Source organism: Chrysemys picta, chromosome 2 (genome assembly GCF_011386835.1).
Source record: "Chrysemys picta bellii isolate R12L10 chromosome 2, ASM1138683v2, whole genome shotgun sequence".
Lineage (NCBI taxonomy): Eukaryota > Metazoa > Chordata > Testudines > Emydidae > Chrysemys > Chrysemys picta.
In genome coordinates, this window is record NC_088792.1 from 49837392 (window position 1) to 49863772 (window position 26381).

General features: G+C 44.8%; 1 protein-coding gene across 1 annotated transcript; it reads left to right on the forward strand.

Moving 5' to 3' along the window:
* The first annotated feature begins 2182 nt into the window (after nucleotides 1-2182).
* On the forward strand, nucleotides 2183-25424 carry ASB4 (ankyrin repeat and SOCS box containing 4). Its single transcript, XM_005299852.3, has 5 exons — nucleotides 2183-2565; nucleotides 7106-7405; nucleotides 14771-15261; nucleotides 17226-17339; nucleotides 22455-25424. Exons 1-5 carry the CDS (start codon nucleotides 2388-2390, stop codon nucleotides 22641-22643), a joined length of 1272 nt encoding a protein of 423 aa, XP_005299909.1. The 5' UTR covers nucleotides 2183-2387; the 3' UTR covers nucleotides 22644-25424.
* The last annotated feature ends 957 nt before the right edge of the window (nucleotides 25425-26381 follow it).

The window sequence follows — 26381 nt, forward strand, 5'->3', positions numbered from 1 at the left end:
AATATCATAGTAAAAGGTATGCATTAACACTATATAAGGAATTATGCATACTCATGGATATTAGGCTTCACAGTCTGTATCCAAACAAAGGAGAAACAAGTCTCTTCCAGACAGGAGGGAAATGTCACAGATGGAATGTTACCTGTCTACTATGTAAATTAAATATGGTGGAATCAAAACCGTGGAAACCCAATTTACATACAGAGGGATGGGAAGCCCACAAGAAGAGAAAAAAAGCATGAAGTCATCCTGCCTCTTGAAACAAGGCCATTAAACTTTGGAAGATATAAGCATGGGTGGCGGGTATCATAGGCTGGGGGAGGCTGTGCCTCTCCAAACACCCAGGCGTGGCTCCACCTACGCTCCACCCCCAGGCAGCCTCCTCCTGCTTCCCACTGTGTGGCTCTTCCCCTGCCTGTGCCATGGCCCTGGATTAGGGTGGGGCTGGTGCTGGGCTTGGTCCTGGGCCCACGGCGCACCGGGGTTTGGGGTTGTGCTGCCCATCTGGTGCTCCGGCGCTTGGGGGAGGGGGGGCGCTTCAGGGCTGGGACCACGCCACCCGCCCACCCAGCGCTCTGGGGCTGGGGAGGCTGGGGCCACGCTGGGTGGTCCCAGCGCACCCAGCCCTGGAGCGCCCATCAATCACTTTGGAGCAGGTCCCTCGGCCTGCTCTGTATTTGCCCATGGTGTGAAAATGTCAAGTGGTTTTACAACCTCAGTTTCAAAAGTAGCCACTTATCTTGGGTGCCCAACTTGAGACATCTTGGGTCTGATTTTTATTGCTGCTAACCACCTGCAACTCCCATTGAATGTAGTTGGATTTGTGGGTACCAGGGACCCTTGAATTGAAGCAGTGGGCATTCAGCACCTCTGGAAAACCATGTCCAAAGTGTTTCAAATTGAGCATTTGAAGGGTGAGTCACCCAAAATAAATGGCCATTTTTGAAACTGTGGCCCTCAACTGTGTGCATGGCAGACTGTGTACAATTCTAGGATGTGTGTGTGAAACTATAGTGGGTAACGTTTTCCAATGCTATGCCATGAGGCTTTTGTACTGCAGTTCTGTGACAACGAAGGTTGGTGTGTCAAAAGCAGAGCTGGGCAGAAAATGGTAATTCTGTTTCCTGGAGGATTTTGAGATTTTGAAATCCAGGTTAAATACAATCACGAGTCTCTTCCCAGCTCTACTGGAATCCTGGCTCTCAGGCAGCCAGCTGGTAGGCTGCCCTGGAGCCAGGGAGCCTGAAAGTCCTGGCTGCTCAGGAGCTGTGAACCTAGAAGTTTGAGCTCTTAGGGCTTCCATACTCTTAGCTCCCCATCAGCCTGCCAGGCAAGCTGCCAAAAAGCCTGGAGCCTGGGCTGCCAAGGAGCTGGCTGGAGGACCTGGCAAGAAACCTGGCTGCTGTCCAGTGGAATTGTGTTGACATCAACGTAGTCACATGAAACGTTTTCATTTTGACCAAAAAAAGCGTTGTCAATTTTTTTTCAATCCAGCTCCAGCAAAACGGCTAATATGGAAAGTGCTGTAATGGGTCTCGTTACTTGCAAACGATAAGACAAGCAAGTAGAGTTCTGGCAAGAACCTTGCTTATAATGAAGACTCACAGGTCTTGAACTCAGGTCTGTCGGCAGCTTTCATGTCCTGGTTGCCGTCTGGTGGCTTGCTAATCACTAGTGGGCTGAGTGGTTAATGGAACCTTGGCTTCAGCAAAGGCACTGCTCACAGAATCTTGACTGGAGGAGCGCCCAGGCCCACCTGTTATCTGACCATGCTTTGTAAGCTGGAAGGAGGCACAGGAAGTTGTCTGTGCAATTGGGCAGATACTGGCTGGCTGCTACCTTGGACCCTGCCTTCTTGCCTGACTCCTGAGCCCAGCTAGCCTGACTTGTCCCTAATTCCTGCTTTCTTGATACTTGACTCAACTCCTGACTTGACTCATGCTCTGACCCTTGAGTTGACTTCTGACTCTGACTCCTGCTCCGACCACTAGGGCTGACCACCCAAGCCCTGGTCGTGATGCTTACTGCTTTCCCTGAGAAATGATACCATAATTAAGCACCTTTTAATTTAATTTTAATATTTTTTACACCGGATAAAAGTCTGATTAATGATACTTCTTCATATTGGTCTCATAGCCACGGCTGTCTGTGCTTGCTTTGACGGAACTCAGAGTATGGTGACATCCAAGATAGGCATTTCAATGTCTGAAATGCTCCTTAAATAGAACAAACAGATCAGCATGACTTTGAGATAAAATTACCTTCTGGTTTACAGGCTCTCCAGCATGCGACTGCACTATAGGGAACTCAGCACACCCCTCTGTGCATAATATAAACAAACACAGTTGAGAATAGACCCAGGTGAGACATATACAAAAGGAGAGAGCATGGAAGAAAGGATTACTCGGGCTGCGACTGCCAAGTTAATGAAAAAAGCTTTTCTTGAAGCTCTAAAATCAAATGACTACAAAACGCTGGAAGATATTTTGATACAAAAGCAAATAGACGTGGACACAGTGTTTGAAGTGGAAGATGAGAACCTGATTTTGGCATCATACAAACAAGGTAAAAGCAGCAGCAGCTGCTGCTGCATTTGCAAAACCTAAGCAAACTGGTCTTAGTAACTTACTTTTGCAGAAACAATTGTCGTGTTTTATCCCTTCAAAATGATACTGCTTACATTGATTCATGAGCTATGACCTACATAACCAGTCAAAGGTCTCTCGGCCTTATGCTTCTTAGAGTAGCCCCTGATGATCCCAAATATATTTATATGGAGATTAAAAACTAATGGGTTAATACTGCTCCCTCCTCTGTGGCCATGTAAGTCACCAAGACATGGTGTGCTACTGCTGCAGTATGCCTCCTATTTCAGAGGCTCCTTACATCTTATCTGGTGGTTTAGGCTGAGGGCAAGCCCACCACCATCCTCAGACCTGTAGGTTCGCGAAAGCCTGGAGAAAGGATTCCTTTGCTCTTCCCCCCGCAGAGCACCCTAGAGCACAGCCAGAATATGTAAATATATTGGTATATATAAATTCCCTGTACATACCCAATCAATCCACATGAACAAGCCCACCCAGAAACCTATTGTTTTTTCAAGCTTCCCATTTTCAGCTTCTAGTAAAAATAGGAAATGCCCTAGGTCTTGAATGTTATTTGATGGGAGACGTTTTCTTTTTCAAAATCATAGAATTGAGATGCCATAGTCTATTGTTAAATCAGAACAAGTAATCCATTGCCACCCTGGGAAAACAGTCAAAACAAACACTTCAGCCACAGAATCCTCTTCGCGGGATGGAAAAAAATAAAAAAGCTCATAGCTAGGTACTGACAAATTTCCAACACATTTATATCTTAAAGCAATAAAGCAGGTTTTATGCTCAGCTAGCATCAAAGCATCCCAATATTTACTTTCTGCAAGATTTTCTCACATGAATCTAAGAAGCAAATCAGCTGCCTTTTTCAGGTATTAAGCACACATGGAAATAAACACCTTCAGTTCAATCTCTCAGCTAGTACAACAAATAACCTTTTTTTGTCCATGTTTGAAGGGCTAATAATTTCACCTTTGCTTATTTCCTGTGTGTTCGATACATGGTTTTTGCTTCTCTGGTTTCAAAGAGACAATGGTGATGCACAATCAATATTTGTTTTACTTGGATGGGATCTGAACAATCTCACACAATGATGAATATAACTCCTTAAAATATTGTCTCTTGTATTGCTCTCAGACTAAAGAAAGTTCATGTGTTCCTACAAATTTGACCCATCTTATTTAAAATGTGCAAATTGAATGAAGACGGCCATAGATCTATCCCCTTTGGAGGGGTCTTTCCTCCCTCATGAGGCACATGCACCTGTCTCCCCAAATCACAACAATGCAATTATTCTCTTTGTTGCTTGAGGGCATTCCACTGACTCTAGGGGAAATCCTGTCTTTGTTGAACAGCCTGAATAACTAGGCTTTGATAAAGGGAGATCCAAGAGGGCAGAAAGAAACCATCCTCATGAAAGCCCTGATCCTACATCATTCAACTCAATGGGAGCTTTGCCAGGAGCTTTGTAGGATCAGAATAGGATGATACTATATCCCCATGGCTGCTCTGTTTCTTCTCTTGAGGAGAATGGCTGGTGGATTCAGGTAGGACTAGTCTTCTCTGCCCAAACTCTTTCACTTTCCTGTTCCTGGACTGCTCCTGGAAATAGCCCGTGCCCTGGGGCACAAGAAGCCTCTATGAAGCAAAACTATAAAAATGGTATAGTGGTGTTTAATGCTTGCTCTTGTGTATTTAGCAAGAACTTCCATATCAAATTTGTACCATTTGTAGTTTACAAAGAAGAATTTTCGAGCTACCAACTCACAGGCTCAGCTTGGTAACTGAAAAATCAAAGCCGGGCTCTTTCTGTATGCCATAGCTCATTGGCAACAAGTCTGGAATCTGAATCTAGCTGGCCAACTTTGTAGTCGATGTATGAGTCAGGCAACTTGCTCTTCTGCATCTATATAGGCTGTGCCATACTGGTAGTAATAAAAGCTTGTATTTCTCCACAAAATAAATTGCTACATCTTGGAAGCAGATAGCCATAGTATTAGAATGCTGCATTCACAGCTACTTTTATGACTAACATTTAAATGAAAATCAAGCATTTTATAGAGTTTTTTTAAAAACTACATTACCAAACAAAGCATATGATAGATATGTACTTGCCAATTTAATTATGAGGAGAGTGAATTACACCCACTGGAAGAGGAAAACAACAAACATTACAAGAACAAGTTATATACTACCTGTTCCTATTTTTTCTCTCTAAAATAGTATATACGTCTAATGCAACTATGTTAATGTTACATTAGGGATGAACATTTAATGTCATGTATGCTAGGAAGTGCAGAAATTAAGTTTCCAATTACCTTGATCCCAATGTACGTTCTGAATATTTTGGGGGTATGCATTTTATGCCAATGCAGTATTAAGCCTATGGATTTATCCACCATGCGGGGAGGAGAATGGCCGGGGTATGTGTGTTATGGGAGGGGGAAAGCCAGAAATAGAAAATTTTATATATGTTCAATGCAGTTCAATCTTACATATCGCATTTCCTGAATTTTAACTGAAACTTATCTTTGTCTCAATGTACATTTTTGTACTTAGAACGGGTATTGGTTAGAGAACAGGACACAAAGTTTGTAACTCTGCTGCTCCTGCTCCAGATTATTTTCTTTTACTTTTATATAGCTTATTAAAATCACCACTTCTGAGACTATGTGCAATCATCAAGAACCAGGCATGTTTTGGGTACAATAGGGGGATGCTGGTGGGGAACACACTAAGTTCACTACAGACGCTGTGCCGTGTGGAGAAGATAAAATAGTTGCGCACGTTTCTAAGTTCTGCTTTTTTAATGTGGGTGCTGTCGTGTCCTGCTTAGTGCTGGCCAGTAGGTTTGGCCTAATTAGGGTGACCAGATATCAAGAGTGAAAAATCAGGACAGGGGTGTGGGGTAAGAGGGGACAATATAAAAAAAAGCCCCAAATGTCAGGACTGTCCCTATAAAATCGGGACATCTGGTCACCCTTGTGCAGACTGGCAAAAATGACACAATATTCGATCTAGCGCCATTCTAATTTTGGTGGCTTGATGATCGCTGCGATTAGGAGAATCCACCTCAGAACAGTAGTGATGACTGGTGATCAGGCCACTGTGTGCAAGAGCAGCACCTTCTGGTCAGAGAGAAACTGGGAGAGTGAGACGGGAATCAGGAGCAGCAGCAGCCACCACCCTGCTCCTTCATCCTCCAGGCCCAGAAGGAAAATGTCAGCGATGGCCATGATGCTGTTTTCAAGTGTAATTGGTTCTGTAATGTGAGCCTGTGTTTCAAAGAAAAAAATACCACTGTTGCAAGATATTGCTACAGGGTAAAATGTCGAGGGAAGAGGGGGTATCAGCAAAATTGCCAGAAAGAACAGTGAACATTTTTGGAACCAAATTTCATGCAAAAATGTCATTGCCATCACACGGACCTACACCTGCGAAGGGTAGCAGGTGACAGTAAGTCTGTAATACTGCTGTAGCTACATTGCAAGGGGGCAACCATGCAACATGCATCATGAGCCCTTCCACAGGAAGGCAGACCCCAGATCCTGATGTGAAATCCTGAGTTCTCCTACCCAAGGAACAACATGATGTGCTACCTGTTGAGTCAGAGGTCTAACTTGAGTAGAGTACTGCATTAGAACCTAGGGGTGCGATACTCAGCTCTCATAAGACATGCTCATGATAGTGTAGTGTGCTAAAAATGGTAGTGTAGTCACAGTAGCATGGGCTAGCCAACCTGAGTACAAACCCACCAGAACCCCCCCGAGTAGGTACTTGCCGGTGCTGCCTCTTGCTGATTCCCATACTACCCCAGCTACACTACTATTTTTAAAAAGCAACAGAGGGTCCTGTGGCACCTTTAAGACTAACAGAAGTATTGGGAGCATAAGCTTTCGTGGGTAAGAACCTCACTTCTTCAGATGCAAGGCTGAAGAAGTGAGGTTCTTACCCACGAAAGCTTATGCTCCCAATACTTCTGTTAGTCTTAAAGGTGCCACAGGACTCTCTGTTGCTTTTTACAGATTCAGACTAACACGGCTACCCCTCTGATACTACTATTTTTAGCTCACTAGCTCAAGGAGAGCTAGTGCATGTCCAACATGAGCAGGGAAGCACACCACCAACTCCTAGTGTAGACGTAGCCTGAGTGCAGCTTTTTATTCAAATGTAGCATTTGCTCAGGTCTTACCAGATCAAAGATCCTATTTTCTTTTTATTCAGTCTTGGAGGTTGCAGGAATTCAAAACTACCCTTTGAGTTCAGTTACGTGGCAATTCATCTGTTCAAAAATCAATCCATTCAGCCTGCATGCTGGCAGTGCTTAATGAAAGTAAGGTTATTACTCCAGAGCACTTTGCATACACTAGACCCTAACTGATTAAATTACATTAAGATAAATTAAAGCTGAACTCCAACACCCTTCCACCCTCCTCCAATTAGTCTAATTTAAAGGCTCATCTGGAAGATTCTTATTCAAGGCTGGTAATGCATCTTCAATTTTACAGGATATTGGCTGCCTAGTTATAAGTTAAAATCATCTTGGGCCACTGGACTGCACATATCAGCCCTGTATGGATACCTGGAGAGCCTCATGGTACTGTTAAATCACAAAGCAGCCATCAACTACAAGCCAAATGGGAAAGCTGCTATCCACGTGGCATGTGACGTGGCAAACGTTGAGTGTCTCACGATCCTTTGCAACCATGGAGCGAACGTTAACTGCTTTTCAATGAGCGGCCACGCACCCTTACACTTCTGTACAACAAAGGCCTCTGTGCCTTGTGCCCAGCAGCTCATTTGGAGAGGTAAGTCAGACTATAACTTAGACAGACAAGTACCTCTGAGGTTTAGCAGGAGTTTAAGGGTCTGTATTATTCTGTTAAGAAGCAAATAATCCTATTTCATGCTTTTATAGCCCCCTAGTGCTTCACAAACAATGCGTATAGAGCCCCACTGAAACACAGCCAACTAGGAGGAGGGCAGCAGCCCAGCTGCAGTTTGGAGAGCAGGAAATTTCAATCCAGGGCACCAGGGCAAACCCTTCCTCATGCCAAAAGTGGTCTTTAATGTCCACACAGAGTAGGCAAGGCCTCAGCTGCAAAAATAAATGCACACAGTCATAATGTGCACTGGCGTTTGTATCTTTGATAGATAAACCGAGAGTGTTTTTCATATGAGTTCAGCCCCCCCGCAAAAGCCTACAGCTTTGTCTTTGTCCTGAAGTTACAAGAAGTGTGTGCGTGTAGGTGGGGGGTAATTCCCATTGACTTCAATGGAAGCAGGATAAGCTCTTAAAATAACTGCAAAGGAAGAAAATAAAATCAATATTACTTACAACTCCCCCACCCCAAGCTATCTTCAAAGAACATTATTAAGTTGCTAAATCAAATACTCAAAAATTAGGAAATACCAGAATTAATGTTGCCTGTGCAAGCCTAGTCTGGTCCCTTTGTCCATATACATTAGGATACAGTCTATAATTACATGATCACAGGACTTCTGCCTCCTTAAGCACCGAATGGATAGTACTCGTGAATGAATGAACCAACCGATTATTCAGTAGCTTGTTTTATCCTTGTTAATTGTGTGGCCCCTGGCTTTATTTACTGCAGACTCTGGGTCTGGGTCCAGGCTCTGAAGACAATTATTGCCTTCTGCCATGGGGTCTCTCACCACACTGGTGCCTCCTGCTGGCCATTTCGGGAATTAGCTCTGGTCAGCAGGTGTGCCCTCCAGTGGTGGTGGCTCTCCCATTCTCATCTCTGCCTGCAGACCCACTATAGTTCCAGTCTCACTGCCTCTGCTTCGTGGCACAGCCCTCCAACCATGTCACACTCCAGGTTCCCCCCTTCTGGGGAGAGTGAAGAGACTTCTTTCACAACAGTCTAGCCGCTTCTCACAGCAGCTCGGCAATCGATAGCCTGGCTGCTTCTTCAGTGGCCAGTGGGGGGACCCAGGCCCACCCACTACTCTGGGTCCCAGCCCAGGGACGCTGTAAACAACAGCTTTCCACTACCCCTCCTTTCTTTCTCCACCAGTCTGTCTCAATTCCCTGGGCCTCTTCCCAGGGCCTCAGGCCTGCAAGCCCTAGCAGCCCTATTCACAGAGCCAGTCAGCCAGCCCCCTCCCTAGGGCTTCCAGCAGCAGACTCCCTTGGTCTGAGCTGCAGCTTCCTTTTATATAGGCCAGCTGGGCCCTGATTGGTTGGGCCAGCAGCTGCCCTAATTGGCTGCAGACCAGGGCCGGCTCCAGGGTTTTGGCCGCCCCAAGCAGCCAAACAAAATCTGCGGCGGCAATTCGGCAGGAGGTCCTTCGCTGCAAGCAGGAGTGAGGGACCGTCCGCCGAATTGCCACCGAACAGCTGGACGTGCCGCCCCTCTCCGAAGTGGCCGCCCCAAGCACCTGCTTGGTAAACTGGTGCCTGGAGCCGGCCCTGCTGCAGCCACTGCCCTAATTGGCTGTTTTCTTGCAGCCCTCCAAGCTGGGTTTTAACCCTATCAGGGCCAGTGCAGGGCAGATGCCCCATCACACTTTTCTTCTGGGCTTTTCTATGGCACTCATCAGTATAGTATCTGAGCACTTCACAAACACTAATGAATTTATTTTCACAATACCTCTGTGAGATGAGCTGGTTTCATTATTCCCATTTTACAGATGGAGAATAGAGGGGCAGAGAGGCTAAGGTCAAAAGTGTCCACTAATTTTGGCCAATTTGAGACTGATTTTTCAGAGTATTTAGCACAGTTTAGCACTATGTTCAAACCACAGCTCCCATTGACTTCAATTGCAGCTGTGATTACTCAGCATTTCTGAAAATCAGACCCTAGGGTATCAAGTCAGGCATCTTGAAAATGAGGGACACCCAATTTGTGACTGTGTATGAGAAGTTTGATGCAAGTGATTTCCCTTGTATCACATAGGAACCCTGTGACAGAGGCAGGGATAAAATCCAGCTCTCCAAAGCAGTATTCAACTGCCTTAACCATGAAACCATGCTTTGTCTTCCTGCAGTCCCTTGCATGCCTTCTGTCATGTCCAGGTCATGGGTGACCAGACCTACTAGTTGGAGCCAGAATCTGCAGTCACGAGACAGGACTCCTGGGTTGGGATACCAGGAGGTCAGAAGCAGGAGACAAACTGGAGATCAGAACCACAAGTTGGGAACCAAAGTCTAGGTTGGGACAGGCTACCAGCGGGTCAGAGGCAGGAGACAAACTGAAGGTCAGCAACCACAGGTCAAGTTGGGTTGGAATGCTAGGAAATTGAGCCGGGGAGTGGGTAGTACAAGCCACACAGCCCAGAGCAGGGTGAAACCTAATTGTTCAGACGGCTTCCTGTTCCTGATGCTGGCTAATCAGCTGCTTTGAGACTCTGCCAATTGCACCTCAGGATGGGCACTCACACTGGGGCTGGGCTTTATGGGTCTCAGGTAGGCTATTGCTAATAGGCTGCTAGGTGGAGGATTGGTGCAGGGCTATACCCATGAACCTTGCAGGCTTGGGTTTAAGACTCCTGAATGATGGTATTTTCTGCAACAAACAAAGTAAGGATACTGCTAATAATACTTTCTTCATTTCCCACCTCTGATACATCCTCTAGAGTAGGCCCATCCTGTGCACTAAATGAAGCAGGGGTCCCATTCATAAAAAACAAAAAGTAATAATGCAATTAGTCTGTATTGTAATGCATATGCACAGACAACCTGAATTCTGCCATTACTTAACTTTTGAGTGTTTGACTTTGCAACCGTAATAATGTTTTTAATGTTGTTTTTTGTGTGTAATTTCCTAGGTTTTTTAAAAAAGCAACTGGAAAAACAAATATGCCATCATAATGACACCCACCTGGGTCATCAGCAGGGTTGAAACCTTTAGATGCGTTACATAGAACTCTGCCACTTGAGTTAACAGAGTAATTGATAGCAGTAGTAGGTTGTTATCCTCCTTGTGGACCAGCACTAGCAGGGAATGAGACACTTTGCCAGAGGGTTTCACAGATATTTGCTGACAGCAGAGAAATAGTAAGATTTCAGAGATCTTGGGTTCCATTCCAGTTCCTGGAGGGTATTGTGCCCTACTGGGCACAGACTATTATGCCCATCCCCACAAACATGGCCCTTTCTGCCCCTTCCTCTCCAATCTATTCCTATCCCAGTCCTGTCTCATCCCCATGCCTGGCTTCTCATCCCACTCCCATTCTCCTCACTTAGCCATTCCCAATCTCTACTCCTCAGGCTTCTCATCCTAGTTCCTGTCTCCTTGCCCAGTAAATCCCCTCTCGTCCCCAGGAATTCCCATCCCAATCTCACCCCTCCCCACCCAGTCTGGGTAACCTTAGTAACCACTCCCAGTTGCTCCCCATCTATCATCTCCTTGCACCCAGTTTCTCTCCACCCCACAGCCTCCAGTATCCCTCCCTAGGCTCCTCATCCAATCTCAATTCCCTCCAGTGACTCCTTGTCCCCTTCTCTTTGCAGAGCAGTCCCATTTCTCTCGTCACACTGCTTCCTCATCACATTTCCCCCACTTCCTTCCCACTGCCCTACTCATTCATAATCCCAGTCTCCTTGCCCAGCCAGTCCCAGTATGCTCTCTTCCTCCTCATCCACTCTCAATCTCTTTCACAGCCAGGGTTTCCCTGTTCTCTTCTGTTGTCTCCCTGACCAACCAGTCCTTGGGAAATTTCAGCCCAAATGCTTAAAGCATGGCTTAAAGCATGGCAACTGAAAACAGGGTCTTATAATGGAAAGAGCTGGGTAATCTCAATACTAGGCAATGCTATCAGTCCCACCTATTGTCAGAATCATGGCAAATGCAAGTGCTTTGGTTTCATTTGCTACATATGTCATTACTGCAGACCTTTCCTTAGCCTGAGTTCTCAGAGCCAGCATATGCCTTGTGGGCAAAGCAATCTAAGATCCCAAATAAATTACCACACTACTTTCCTTCGGCCAGAAGATACCTGTTATTTTGTTTAGTAGAAAAGAAAATTAACGCCATCAATTTTATTCTGCCTGAAGCAAATAATCCTGACAGCAGGAGTTAGTTTCGCTACCATAGGAAAGCATAAAAAGTCAAATGTGCTCTTGCAAATGCAGTGTAAGATGCATCTAAATGAAAGTATGTATTCTAAAGCCTTCCTCCTCCCACTTATCACTAACATAATAATACCTTACAATTACAGAGCCTCCTTTCATCCAAAAGCACTTTACAAACTTAAACTCCTATGCCAGCTCAATATCGGGACTCCACACAAAATGGAACCACCTCTGGGGTGAAACATGGCAGCTGATTAATAGAACAGCAACAACCCAAGCTCGGTGTGACTAAAACTGAGCTCTTCATCTTTCTCTGTTTCCCCCTTTTCTGTTAATGTTAGCAAACCTCCTGTCCCTCAGCCTGATGAGCCAGACCTAAATTTTTCATACTGCTTTCTCCTCACCCTTCTTGATGCTGGCACAAAATCAGGAATCAGCCCACTGTAGACATAGCTATGTAGGGGCTTCTATAGGACTGAGCATCAGGAAATCTATGATGTTTGCACTTACCCTCTTCTGTGCTCCTCATTCTGCTGAGTTTGATTCCCCTCCATTCTAGGAAGTGGAATCTGTCAACTTGTTTTATAAACAGTGTTTAATTTTGCTTCTGCAATGGCTTGCAATTACTTGGGGGCAGACTATTTGTCGCTAGGATGGAGTGAGATGGTCAGAGATTCAGCCACAGTAATCAGGATATAAAGACACCCCCTAATGATTTTGGCAGAAACAACATAAATAGCAAGACAGACTTTATGGTCCTTTTCCTTTGGCCATCGTTCAGAAGCTGCAGACACTGATTGCTCAGTAGATGGTGCTGTTGTTTCATCAGGAATATTAATTTAGCACCGAATGCTGCAGTTATACCAACCCTATTACCAGCTTGAAAAAAGGGTCTGATCCTCAGCTGCTGCCTTAAGTGGAGCTACACTGATTTACACCACCTGAGGGTCTGGTTCAAAATGCTTTTCCTCCTGGACTCCCTATTCATGAGATGCATGCAGCAATCACTGTCAGGTGTGTTGATTTGTGAGGGGCTTTCTACTGGCATTAGAAGTCAAAAGTATCCCCTTTTCTTCACTGCCTAATTTATAGTAGAAAGAATTTCAGATACAGATTTGGACCTGAAACGGAATGAACCCAAAACATAAAAATAGGCCCGAGCTGGGAAGGTTGCATCTGGATCCAAATATAGATTTTTAAAAAACTCGCGGGCTTTTGCTCTACGGTGGAGGCATGGGAAACTCAGAGGCCATTGCCGTGGACCATCTCCACATGGAACACGTATCCTTCCAAACAGCTTCCCAGTCTCTTTGAAAGGTTGGCTCCTAAGGGGGCCACTGACTGTGCCCCCTCTTCTGTACCTGCCATATATTCTGCTCCAGGGGAGGGTGCGAGTTACAGCAGACTTTGCTGGTGGTAATTTCCAACAGATTTTTGGAAATTTGCATGGCCCTGACTCTGCTCCTGAGTAGACCTGGTCGGGAACTTTTCAACGCAACCAAAACTTTTTGTGGGACGGTACCAGTTTCAACTAAACTTTTATTGGGAAAGTTTCTTAGATCCAGGATGGAATTCCTGGACAGAGGAGACCCCAGAATAGTAAATAACCTGATGGGATTTGGGCATTCCTGTGGGATGTAGAAAACCACATTCAAGCCCTGGCTTTGCCTGATTCAGACCAGGGATTTGAATCTCCATCTCACACAGCCTGGTTGACTACCTCAACCAATGGATTATTGGCTATTCTGGGGCAGGTGTCTCCCAATCTCTCCTATTGGAGCTGTTCTACTTTGTATAAATAATTAAATATTCATTGGGCAGAAAGCCAAAGAATGACGATAGCCCAGTGGTTGGGGTGCTCATCTGGGAAGTGGGTGACCAAGGTTTAAGTCACTGTTCTGCCTCATTCTCCTACCAACAAGGTGAGTGCCCTAACCATCAGTTATTGGTAAAGCTGTGAGTTTGTCACGGACGTCATGGATTCCATGACTTTCCGTGACCTCCATTACTTCTGCAGTGGTTGGTATGCCTGGCTCAGGGGCAGCTTAGGCAACCTTTGCGCCAATCGCTGCTGCTGGAACAGTCTCGGGCCACCATGCACCCCCCCCCCCAGCAGCAGAGTTTGGATGTGGGAAGGACCAGAGGGTTGGGGCACAGGACAGGGGTTACCTGGGGGGCTCCCCAGAGGTGGCGACATCCCCCTCGCTCAGCTGCTAGGCAAAGGCAAGGCCAGGCAGCTCTGCAGCCAGGAGGCTATTTTAGTCTATTCCAGTCTTATGGCTGGAGCCACCAGGTGGCGATCTCATTTAGTCTTACAATTTCTTTTTCTTACCATACTAGTAGTGTCCAGTCTTTGAAGAAATGCTGTATTGTTGTTAGTTATGCTTTGAAATTTCTTTTTGGGGCGCTGTGGCAATCAGTAAGGCAGTTTGCTCTGTGCCTTAAATCCTCTAACTAGAGTCAATTCTTGGAGACAGAGTTGCTCTCTAAGAACTAGGCAGTGATTCTTATGCTGAGGTTCCTGAAAGGGGGGATTGCCTGCATGCTGTTTGTGACCACCTCTGTTCAAGAACTTATGTATATAATGTAAAATGAACAAGCTGAACTAAGAATATACCCAGACTCTCAATTCTCTTCCAATGGAAAGCCAATCTGCAAGGCCTCTGCAACTTGACTGAGAGGTGACAATTCTGATCTATTCATATTCTGATCCTCTGCCAGTTAACATGGTATTTGAGCAGGAGAGCCACTGCTCTCTTGACACATTTTTCTCCTTTCTGCAGCATGCTGTGGAGGAGATCATGTGGCCCTCTGGGAGGAACTTCTGAGCTAGACAGGCAAACAAGTGATATGTGTGCTATAAATACTTAGAGAGACAGCCCAGATGAGATGTATGCATCTTTAGAAAGAAAGAGATTTTTGTGTTTGCTTTTTTGTGGTGATGGTGACCTTATGAAAACCTAAATAGAGATGTATGCATAGAGAGAAGAGACTGAGAGGTGGGGAAAGAGGATATAATAAGTGGAGCTTTGGTTACAGAACAGAGCCATCATGTACAGTATCTTTGTGAAACTGGCTTAGAAAAACAATGTGTATTTGCGCAATTGTCTCCCTTGATTCTTCTTCTTAACAGGAGCAAATGTGAACATCACAACAAACAATCAGGATGAAGAGACTCCCCTGCACACAGCTGTACGTTTTGGCATCCCTGAACTGGTGGCATTTTACGTGGACCAAGGAGCAAATGTTGATGCTGTCAATGCCCACATGGAAACTCCACTGGCCTGTGCAGCTTACTGGGCCCTTCGCTTTAAAGAGCAGGTGTACAGCATGGAACACCACCTAATCTGTAGGATGCTGTTAGACTATAAAGCTGAAGTTAATTCTCGTGATGAAGATTTCAAATCACCACTCCACAAGGCTGCCTGGAACTGTGACCATGTGCTGATGCACGTACTGCTTGAGGCTGGGGCTGAAGCAAACCTGATGGACATCAATGGCTGTGCCCCCATACAATATGTTCTGAAAGTGACATCCGTGCGGCCAGCTGCCCAGCCTGAAATCTGCTACCAACTTTTACTGAATCATGGAGCAGCTAGAATATATCCTCCACAGTTCCACAAGGTGAAGGATGTATATGGTGTAATGGTGCTATTCTAGAGTAAAGTTAGAGTGAAGAGATGATATTTTGATCTGGGTTAGTTTTTAGGGACCGATTCAAAGTTCAGATTTGAGTTCAAATAAGGTTAGGGTTTGAATCAGGATTTGATGGTGCCAAAACCTTGTGACCTGTTCTTGTGAGACATTAGCCCAAAATGACAAAAATCTTGCAAGATCAGCTGTTCTCATGAGATTTGCCCCTTCTCGTTGTTCCAAGAGAGCTGCTACTAATGCCAGAAATAGACCCCTTTTGGTTTTGGAGCCAACCAGAAACCAAAACTGTAAGTGTTGGTTCAAATCTAAGGATTCAGATCTTCCCTCATTTCAGATATACTGATATGCCTTAGTCAAACCCCAATTACTGGGCTCAATACAGGGGGAACCAGGTGACATTTAATGGTTTGTGATATATAAAGAAGGCTAGACAAGGTGATCTACCAGTCCCTTCTGGCCTTGAAATCCATGAATTTATGATGAATCATTTACCCCTGAAATTCGAAGGCATCACATTTGAGTTTTAGTCCTCTTCTAACATGCAGTATGAATAGGAAAAGCCAAGGAAGAGGGTTGACTAGAGAGTGTGGGGAGGAAGATCAAAATATCCCCCAAAGAATTTCTTGAGGTCTGCAAAATCCAAGGCACTCATCAATATAGAGATATGTCATTACTCCAGGCGAGGAGAGGGCTTTCTGTACTGAGTATGGAATATAATATGAACCTGTCTATGCTAGCACCTACGGTGTTTTCACCACTGTTTGAGGAATTTCGTATGTCAAGACCAGCTTGTTTTCATAGTATAGACTGGGCCTTCCCTTGAGAGAGTATTGCGTAGAGGACTGGGAGTCAGGCCTCCTGTGTTTTATTTTTGTCTCTGCCACTGACCTGCTGTGCAGGGACGGCTCCAGGCACCAGTGCAGGAAGCAGGTGCTTGGGATGGCCAATGGAGAGGGGTGGCACGTCCTGGTCTTCGGCGGTAATTCGGCAGCGGGTCCCTCAGTCCCTCTCAGAGGGAAGGACCAGCTGCCGAATTGCTGCCGAAGAATTAAGCAGTGCGGTAGAGCTGCCGCCCAAGTGCCGCCAATAGCGGCTTTATCTTTTTTTTTTTCTTCACCGCTTGGGGCGGCAAAAAAGCTGGAGCCGGCCCTGTGCTGTGTGATGGTGTGTCAAGTCTCCATGCCATAGTTTAACCACCTGTAAAATACGTAATGTGATATTTTAGCTCATAAGGGTGCTCGGAGGCGTACATTATTAATGCCTGCACAAGGCTGTGCGGAAAGGTAAGCATCCAATAAATGCAAAGTGGTATTGCATGAATGTGAGCAAGGGCAGGATTTGGTCCACTCTCAATTAACAAGCCATATTAGAGTCAGAACTGTGTTCAGGGCTCTTGCATGATTTAAAAGCTTGACTACCTATTTATAACAGTGTTATTTTCCTTCCTTTGTTTTACAGTGTTAGTAAGGGCAGGACTTTTGTTCATATTCAAGGACCTGTTCTCTGCTCAGGCATGCATGAAACTCCTGTGATTAACATTCATCAAACTTATGCCCTATGTGGGGGAAGGGGAGTGGGGGAATTGTTAGTACATTTGTGACTGACAGCCTTTAGAAATGAGGGTGAAGATTGCTGCCATTCATGAAGGTACACTCTAACCCAGATGTAGCCTAATGGATAAGGCAGTGGGGTAGGAACTGTGAGAACTCTTTTCTATTCCTTACTGTGGCACTGATCTGCTGTGTGACCGGGGGCAAGTAATTCATCTCTTTTTCCTCTCCCACCTTCAGTCTGCCCTGTCTCTTTAGATTGTAAATGGCCATCTCTTACTATGTCTTTGAACAGTGCCCAGCACAACAGGGCACAGATCTCAGCTGCAGCTGGTAGGTGCTAGTGAAATTTAAAGAATCATAATGTCTGCTTCCCTCTTGCAGGTGTTGCAGGCCTGTCATTCCCACCCAAAAGCCATTGAGGTGGTCATTAACTCATACGAACATGTCAAGTCAACATCAAAGTGGAGAGCAGCTATACCCGATGACGTCTTTGAGGTAATCTTTTAAAGAGCTTCCACTTGTGTTTGCAATGTTTGCCTCCCTAACATTTCCACCCAGTTACAGAGAAGTGATTGTAATTACAGATAATGCTTTGGAAAGCCTAATCCAAGAGGACAGGACGAGTATTTTATAAAATGGCTTGCACACAGAAACAGGAAACAGAGAATGCAGTGCCGGTTCTAAGCAGTAGCCCTGAGAATTTCAGAGCTATATGGAATATTCAGGTCTACATTGCAACTTTAAGTGACAGTTCATTTTTGAACAGGGTATCGGAGGAGTACACAGCAGGAAAAATAGAGATACTTGACATTTTTCATGTGGAAAGTTTTCTCACAGAAAAATACTGTATGGTCATCAATGATTTTTTTTCTTTGTCAGAAAATATATGTTCTGAGCCCCAAAAAACTGATTTTCCATTAAGAAATATTAAAAACCCATTTTCATTTCAAACCAGCATTTTAAAATGAAATGAGAAGTTTTGTTTCATTTGGACATAAAAAGTCACCATGTTTCTGATTTTCAGTTCAAAATAAGTAAACAAAAGGATTTGCCGCATCAACATGTCTCTTTGAAATGACAGATTTTCAGTTTTGACATTTCTGAGTCAGAACTTTTCAGAATTTTTCATTCTATTAATTTCTTTTTTTGATATTTGAACTTCCTATTCGGATTTGGACCAGAAGCTAATTTCAAAATGTCAAAATTTCCTGTGGGATGGAAATTCCATTTTCGGAACTTTTCTAAGTAACAGTCCCTAGAGGAACTCTGGCTGAGCCAGGCACAGTTTCTCCAGGGCATGGGAGCTCCATTATCCATTAACTCAGTCTAGCATGTGTTGATCGTGCCCCAGTTCATCTCTGCTGGCTAGGATGGAGGGAAGCGGACGGCTGTTTGGAAACTTTGGAAAGTTTAGTGCCATTGCTGCTGCTAGGTGCATGCAGTCTTTGCTGTCAAGGAGAGCAAGGATTGTGACTGTGGCTGACCTGTCTGCAGGGCCCTCAGTGAGTAGATTTCTAACATCAGTGAATAGTATAAAAATGCCATGTTGCGTCTATGTGACACTGCATGTTTTTGAGCCCTGTTATGGTATTTCTAGCAATTTGGTCATAGCTCCAGAAGGAAATTCATGACATGTATAGACATCCATGACTAAGGCTGCTGGATGAAAACAGAAGGGGCCTGGGCTTGGGGTAATTTAGGTGAAAAAATTCAGCATAGACATACCCTGAGTCTCCTCTGAAATCAGGAATAACTCCACTGAAGTCAATGGAGGAACATCAATGTGAAGCTGGTATAAATGGGATGAATATTATAATAGAATGAGCAACTGTATTATACTATTCTGCCACGAGGTGGCACTGTGTGTAAAATACTTTATTTAAAGGTAATCCTAGCCATACCTGGCAGTGCATTACAGGATCTTATGATGAACATATCTGGTGTGGATAAGCAAGCTCTTTAGCCAGTCCATATCTAGTACAGAAGTACATGAAATGGTGTTAGCAGTGGGATTAAGAACAGAACCAAAAGGAAAACAGCAACAAAGCTTGCAGATAGAGGGAACAAAGGTTGCAGGATCTCATCAACATGCCACTCTTCAATGCCCTGGAGAACTTCAGCTTTGACAAACTTTCAGAATAGACTGGAAGCAGTATTTTGCAAGATTTCACATTGCTACCATGCTCCACAAGGAAACTAATGAGTATCTTCTTTAATTTATGCTGTGGGGAAGCAAGCAGAACATATCTTTAAATCCTTCTACTTTACCGATGACAGTCACAAAGATGACTATGAAAGGGTTCTGACTATGTTTGATTCATACTTTATATCTCAGAGAACTATGAAAGAGCACGTTTTCACCAGGAAATTCAAGGACCAGGGGAAAATGGTGCATGTTTTATTGCAGCTCTGCATGCATTGGTTGAAAACTGATTTTGGGAAAGCAAAACATGAAAATACCAGAGACAGTCTTTCACAGATGCTACAATGAAGAGAGATCCAACTCTAGCCGCAGCTATTCAAATAGCAAAGCAGCCTGAACTGGTGAGGCAGCAACAACATGGGTAACTTGCTAAACTTGACAAATAAGACACTAAGTTAGAAGCTGTGAACAGATGCAGCAGGAGTGCTAAAAGTCGTTACCATAAGACCCCTGATGAGAATTCTCAGCCTAAGAGGGACAAATTCCAGCCTACATGCACAAGGTGTGGAAAAAGTCATATCCTAAGAGATGATGCATGTCCAGCCAGAGACAGATGGTGTATTAAATGCAAGAAGTATGGACATTTTACAGCTGTTTGCCACACCAAAGCAGTCAGACAACCAAGAGCCATTGTTTCTGGGATCTATCACGTGTGAAGACATAGAGCCTTCCAGGAAAGTGAAATTGAATATTCATGGCAAGATAATTGATTTTAAAATTGACTCAGGAGTTGACATCACAGTTAGCTCAGAAGGGATTTACAATCACCTTCAACCCCTCCAAGGGCTGACATCATCTGACACAGCTTTCACTAGCCCTGAGGTATTCTGAATTGCATGGGCCAGTTCACTACAGAAACAACTTACAAAGACAGAAGCTATGCATTCAGAGTGCATGTGTTCAAAAGATCGAAGACCAACAACTTCCCCAGCCACAGTGTGGCAGCCATGATGGGCCTAATGAGAAAGGTGGAAGATTTGGATGGAGGATTTGATGATCTTGAACTTTTGAAAGGAGACCCAGCACAAATCCACTTAAGAGGCAATCTGAACTATACAGTGTACAAACACCTCTACCAGAGAGACCTTGGAAGAGACTAGTTACAGATTCATGCAAATTCAGAGGACATAATTACCTGTTCATTGGGAATTGTTTTCCCAGCTATATAGAAATTTTGTACCTGAAAGACATAATATGTCACAGTGTTATTGAGAAACTGAAGTGCATGGTTGCTCACATCAGTATTCCAGAACAACAAATGATGGGTGATGGACCACAATTCACTGCAGCAGCATTTAAGACATTCCAAATGAAATAGGATTTTGATCATATTATTAGAAGCCCACATTACCCGCGACCGAATGGAGAGACTGAGAGTGCTGTCCAGGCAGCCAAGAAAATCCTACAGTAGGAAGATCCAGTCCTTGCTCTTCTGAGCATAGGCGTAGTTTGACTTCTACATTTGGGGGGGGGGAGGGGGCTGGGGTCAGCTCCATATGGCAGGGCCCGGAAAGGGAGTGCCACCTCCACCCCCTGACTCCTCTTAGCAGGCCACCTAGCCTGTCTGGGTTGGGCGGGGGGGCACAACCAAAAATTCTAACTCAAAAGGGGAGTCAGGGGCTCAGCTCAAAAACTTTGAAAACCACTGAAAGTAGGGTGCATGCAGGGGGTAGCTAGGGGCTGTGTGCAGTGAGGGGTTTAGCTCAGGGTGCAGGGAGGGGCTGTGTGCTGGGAGGGCCCCCTTGTGGTTGCTGTTCCCTGAGGGCCCTGTCAACCCCAGAGCGTGGTTCTGCCCCACCTCCGGGCAGATCTTACCCACTGCATGGGCAGTCAAAGGGGGCTGGGAGTTTTGGAGTATCCACAGCCCTGGACACCAGCAGTAGGAGATGGGGGAGCAACACGGCTGCCTGCTCCATGGCACCAGCCAGAGAAGCAGCCGCCCTGCACTGCCCAGCTCTGGTTTCCTGCCTCCGACCTGACCATGGTGTGGGGTATCAGGGAGGGGAAGCAGAAGAGGGGTGTGTGTGTGTGTGTGTAGCTGCCCCTGGGCCTGCCCCACTCTGGTTAAGGCACTGCAGTTTGGGGTGACAATGCCCCTACCATGCCTCCCCCAAATGCCGCTCATGCTTCAAGTTACAGATCTACACCAATAGTGGCTACTGGATATAGTCCAGCACAACTCCTGATGGGAAGACAACTCAGAATTACTGGTCCTATTTTGGAAAAGAACCTATCTCCATAGTGGCCAGAAAGAGAGTAGCCAAATCGGATAAAAAGGTTAAGTGAGTTTATGAACACTTTTACAACAGACGTCACTCAGTTAGAGAACTGCCGGGTCTAGAACATGGTGACTGTGTTTATGTCAAATTGGATGGAGAAAAAGGATGGACAATTCCAGGTGCTGTAAAGAGAAAGAATTCAGCACCCAGATCAAATGCGATCAAGTCCCGTGGTGAAGAGTTCAACAGAAGTCATTGACATCTACAATTTGTTCCTCAGAAAGAACAATCAACAGAGCAAACTCTACAAAAGGCAGATACAGAACAAGAAGAAGACTCAAGACAGTCGTTGCAACTAATGGCCAGCCAGATGACCAAGCTGTTACATGTTTGGGTCACGTAATTAGAAAACTAGCATGATATTGAGACACTTAACAGACTGATAGGTACTGAACTTCAAAGATAATGTGATAGTGTCAATACTGTAAATGGTAGGAAAGTAGATCTTAAAGGGGGAGATGTAATGGAATGTCAAACTGTATTATACTGTTCTGCCTCTAGGTGGCACTGTGTATAAAAATACTTTATTTAAAGCTAATCTTATTAAAGCCATACCTGGCAGTGCATTAAAGGATTTTATGATGAACACATCTGGTGTATATGAGCAAGCTCTTTAGCCAGGCCATATCTGGTACCAAAATGCATGACAAAGATCAGACCCAAAGATACTTTCAGCTGTTCTTAAACTCAGGTAACCCTGAAAGTCTGAGCCAGATGTAACAGTCTCACTTTGGATATGTCTGCATTTCAATCATGCTAGTTTGGGTACTAGTAGTAATGAAGCCGCACAGTATGGGCTTCAACATGGGTTGTACAAGCATATCTGGAACCCGGAGTAATTATTGCAGCGGCTGGTCCGCGATAAAGTCTGTGCTGCCGCAGCTACACTGCTACCAGTATTTGAGCTAGATTAAAGCTAGTTTAGGTGTGTCTACACAAGTTGGAATCATGCCCCTGATGTGGTGTAGACACACACTTAGATGCCACTGCTCGGTAAAATGAATATGTCATTGCTGCAAAATGTATCATAGAACCATGAGATGGTTATAAGTGTTTTTCCAGATTTGCCCAGTTTAATGGGAGACAGGGTCTTATTGACCTAAAATACATTTTGTTTTGTCTTTGCAGAGGCACAGAGATTTCTACGACTCTCTGTTCACCGTGTGCAGTAATTCACCACGGTCGCTCCTGCATTTATCTAGATGTGCTATTAGACGAATATTGTTCAAAAGATGCCACAAAGGAGTCCCTTCACTTTCCATTCCACCTCCATTGAAGAAGTACTTGCTTTTAGAACCAGAAGGAATCATTTATTAAGTCTTAGCAAAGCAGACGGATAGTACCTGCAATCTCTGGGTCTGCACACATGTGGAGGGAATTACCATCAGGGAGTTTTTACTAGGGAAAGTCGAAGTTCTTGGCAAAATTCTTATGCAAAGAAGGATCTGGTTTCATAAATACCAATGCCGAACTGCTCTCTCCATTATATGTACTGATCCTTTGTTCAATCTAGTTTTAAATTAACTGAACCAAGTGTGACTTCCACCACTTCACTTCGGTAATGATTCCACTGTCTATTAGGTATCACTGTTGAGAATGTTTTCCAGATATCCAACACAAACTGCCCTTGATATTGTTTCAATTTAGTTTTTTTCAACCATCATCTCAGGAAGAACAAAACAGGATAGTGTCAGAAAAATATCTTTCTCATCAGAGTCAGCTACATCTTTCTCCAGAAAAAGAAAAAGATCAAAGGGCTTTGAATGAGGTCCATAGACTGAGTTCTGTATTTTAAGTTGTTTTCCTATGGATTGCCACTGAATTGGATGTTAGTTTATTATATGCTGCATTGCATCATATCATATAATGTTTTGTCATTCACTGTAATTACATCATTGTGCAAGTGGAGCAAAGAAGAGATTAGCAGTGTTTACGTTCATATCTGTGTGTGATGAAATTCCTACTTGTGTGCGTAACGTGTATCAGTCAGTAAACTTGCACGCTGCTGAAGAGTTCACCATCACTGCTGAACTGCATCATATGGTAACTGTGGAAGGTCACCATTTCAGCTCAGCCCACAGCTCATAAATTCAGGTCCTAGAGAGGAATCTGGAGAAATTGCTGAGCTGATGGTACTGCAGATCTTTTTACTAGCTGTATCTCTTGTTTGTCCACATCAGGCCAGATCCTGCATGGTACCGAAGAAGAGTACCTGGTAAAAAAAACACAGGTAAAAAGAGTAGGTCTGGGGCACAGAGAACCTGATTCTGAGGTAATGAGTGATGCTGTATCCTGCCTAATAGCAGAAAAAAGGCGTAGGAGGGGAATGCATAGCAAAGTGTCCTTTTAGTATGATGAGAATCATGCATAAGCCCATGTCTCCTCAGAGAATGGTGAGAGAGAGCAGCCATATAGGGGGCTTGAGTCTTAGCGCCACATAGGATTTGTCTACACTGCAATTAAAAACCAGCGGCTGACCTGTGCCCGCTGACTCAGGCTTACTGGGTTAGGACTGGTTCATTGCAGGGTAGATGTTCGGGCTGGACCCTCTGAGGAGGGAAGCCCCAGAGCACAGGCTGCAACCTGAGCCTGAATGTCTACACCTCAGCTAAACAGCCCCACAGCCTGAGCCCCACGAGCCTGAGTCAGCTGTCATGGGCCAGCTGTGGGTGTTTAACTGCAGTGCAGACCTACCTCAGTGTGCCTTACTATGCCTAGCACTTCAATTCAGATGCACCCCTGAAGAGCAACAGCTTACCACAGCCTGCTGTGCGCCGATGACAAGAACGTACTGGATCAACCCTGAAAAGTAAAGCAGAATGATTACAGCACGCTTGGTTCCTTCTTATTTAGCCTGAGTAATAGGAGTTGCATTTCAGTCAGAGAGGTGGTATGGTCTGAGAGGTGAGGTGCCTCCATTTTATTACTGGCTCTGCTACTGAGGTTTTGTCTAATCCTGGTCTGGTCACTTATCTCCCCTATGCTTCAGTTTCTCCATCAATATAAAAGGGGCAACAATCCCTCACTCACCAGGTGTGATAGATTATGCCCCTTAGGAAGCCACCTGATGTGCTGAGATACCACTGAGTCTACCTGTTCTGCCAGCATGGGCCTCCTTTAACCTGTCTTGCTGAGCCAGGCTATTAAAGCCTCCTCCAGCACACACACAGGCAGGGCCACACCCAGCTGCAGATCAGCTCTGAGAAATCTCAGTTTAAGGGACTTGCTCCAGCACTCTGGTGCTCACTCCTTTTAAGGGGTACAAACCCAAAGGTTTTATGAAATTCGCCTCCTCCCGCAATGTGGAGAGAGGTGTGTACACTTCTTGTGCCCCCAGTTAGAAATTACAGAAACTGGGTTTAATAATAAGCAAAACAAATTTTATTAACTCTAAAAGGCAGATTTTAAGTGTTGAAAGGGGTAACAAACAGAACAAAGCAGATTACTAAGCAAATGAAATCAAACACGCAAACTAAGCTAGTTTCACTAAAGAAATCAGTTACAAATAGTATTTCTCACCCTAGATATTGTTGCAGGCACTTTGTAAAGTTTCTGTGGTTCAGAGTTCCAGTTATATTCCTTTTCAGTCTGGACCCTGTCTCAGTCTGGACTCCCCCCTTGCGTTCCCTTCAGGTGACTCTTGCAGTCTTTCTTCTTAGGCAGACATCCATGGAGAGGAGGAGACCTGTTGGCCTTCCGCCCCACCCTTAAATAGGATTTACATAAGGCGGAAATCCTTTGTTTCCCAAACTTGACCCCCCCCTTCCCTTACAGTGGAAAGTTATAAGAAGTCCCAGGCAATGTTTAAGTATCAGGTGACAAGACCACCTGACTCTAGTATCACAGCCAGGGCTGGCTCCAGGCACCAGCTTACCAAGCAGGTGCTTGAGGCGGCCACTTCGGAGAGGGGCGGCACGTCCAGCTGTTCGGCGGCAATTTGGCGGACAGTCCCTCACTCCTGCTTGGAGCGAAGGACCTCCCGCTGAATTGCCGCCGCAGATCGCGATCGCAGCTTTTTTTTGTTTGTTTTTTTGTTTTTTTTGTTTGGCTGCTTGGGGCAGCCAAAACCCTGGAGCCGGCCCTGATCACAGCATCCATGAGTCCGTGGCAGTGCAGAGTGTCCATAGGAAGGCCAAGCTTTTCACAGTCCATTGTCCTCACTGATGGGCCATCCGCCCTGTCTGGCTTTTCCATTGTTGTACCTGAAGTGTTAGCAGTGGCTGTCACCTAAAATAGCATAGTTGAAATACACATACATAGTCAATTCCTAACTTCATTAAACAGGCATACAAATTGGATAATTGCATTCAGTAAATCATAACCTTTCCAATGATATCTCACATGAGCCATCATAGTATATCTCCGTTATGTCATACTCATATGATCAGCATATTTTCATAAAGAATATGGAATACCATGTCACACTGGGGTGTTGTGAGGCTGAATTAATTCATGTTGATGCAATGCTTTAAGTTCCTTCATGAAAAGCACTACCTACAAGAAATATAAAGGATTTGCTCTGTGTGTATGCGTGCGCTGAGTCATTCTCTGCAGGAAGCTAGATGAATGGACTGAGATGAATCTCTCAGCCCCTGGGATGATGGGGGAGCACGTAGGGCAGAAGGAGCCCATAGAATATATGTTAGAGTATGGCCATATTATAATCTGACCTGCACATACTTCTTTATCTATTTTGTGCTCTTCAATCTGTCAGGTTCATACTAATTACTTTAGACTCAGCAAAAGGGACTGTGCTAAGAGAGGCCTGGGCTCAGAACAGGACTGGGAGCTGGAAACTCCTAGGATCTGATTGCAGCACTGAGTCTGATGCCTTGTTTTGTGGAGGTGGTGGTGATTGTTGTGTGTATTGTAGCTGACTTCTTCACGGTAGAGCCCAGAGTATGCTAGGTGTTTTCCAGACATATGAGAAAGGCCAGCCTGCTTGATTTCTCTGCCTCACTTTACTTGTCTTAAAATGGAGATAGCAACACTTGCAGAGATGAGTGGAGCAGTTAATATTTAGAAAACCCTTTGACGATTGAAAGCACTGTATGG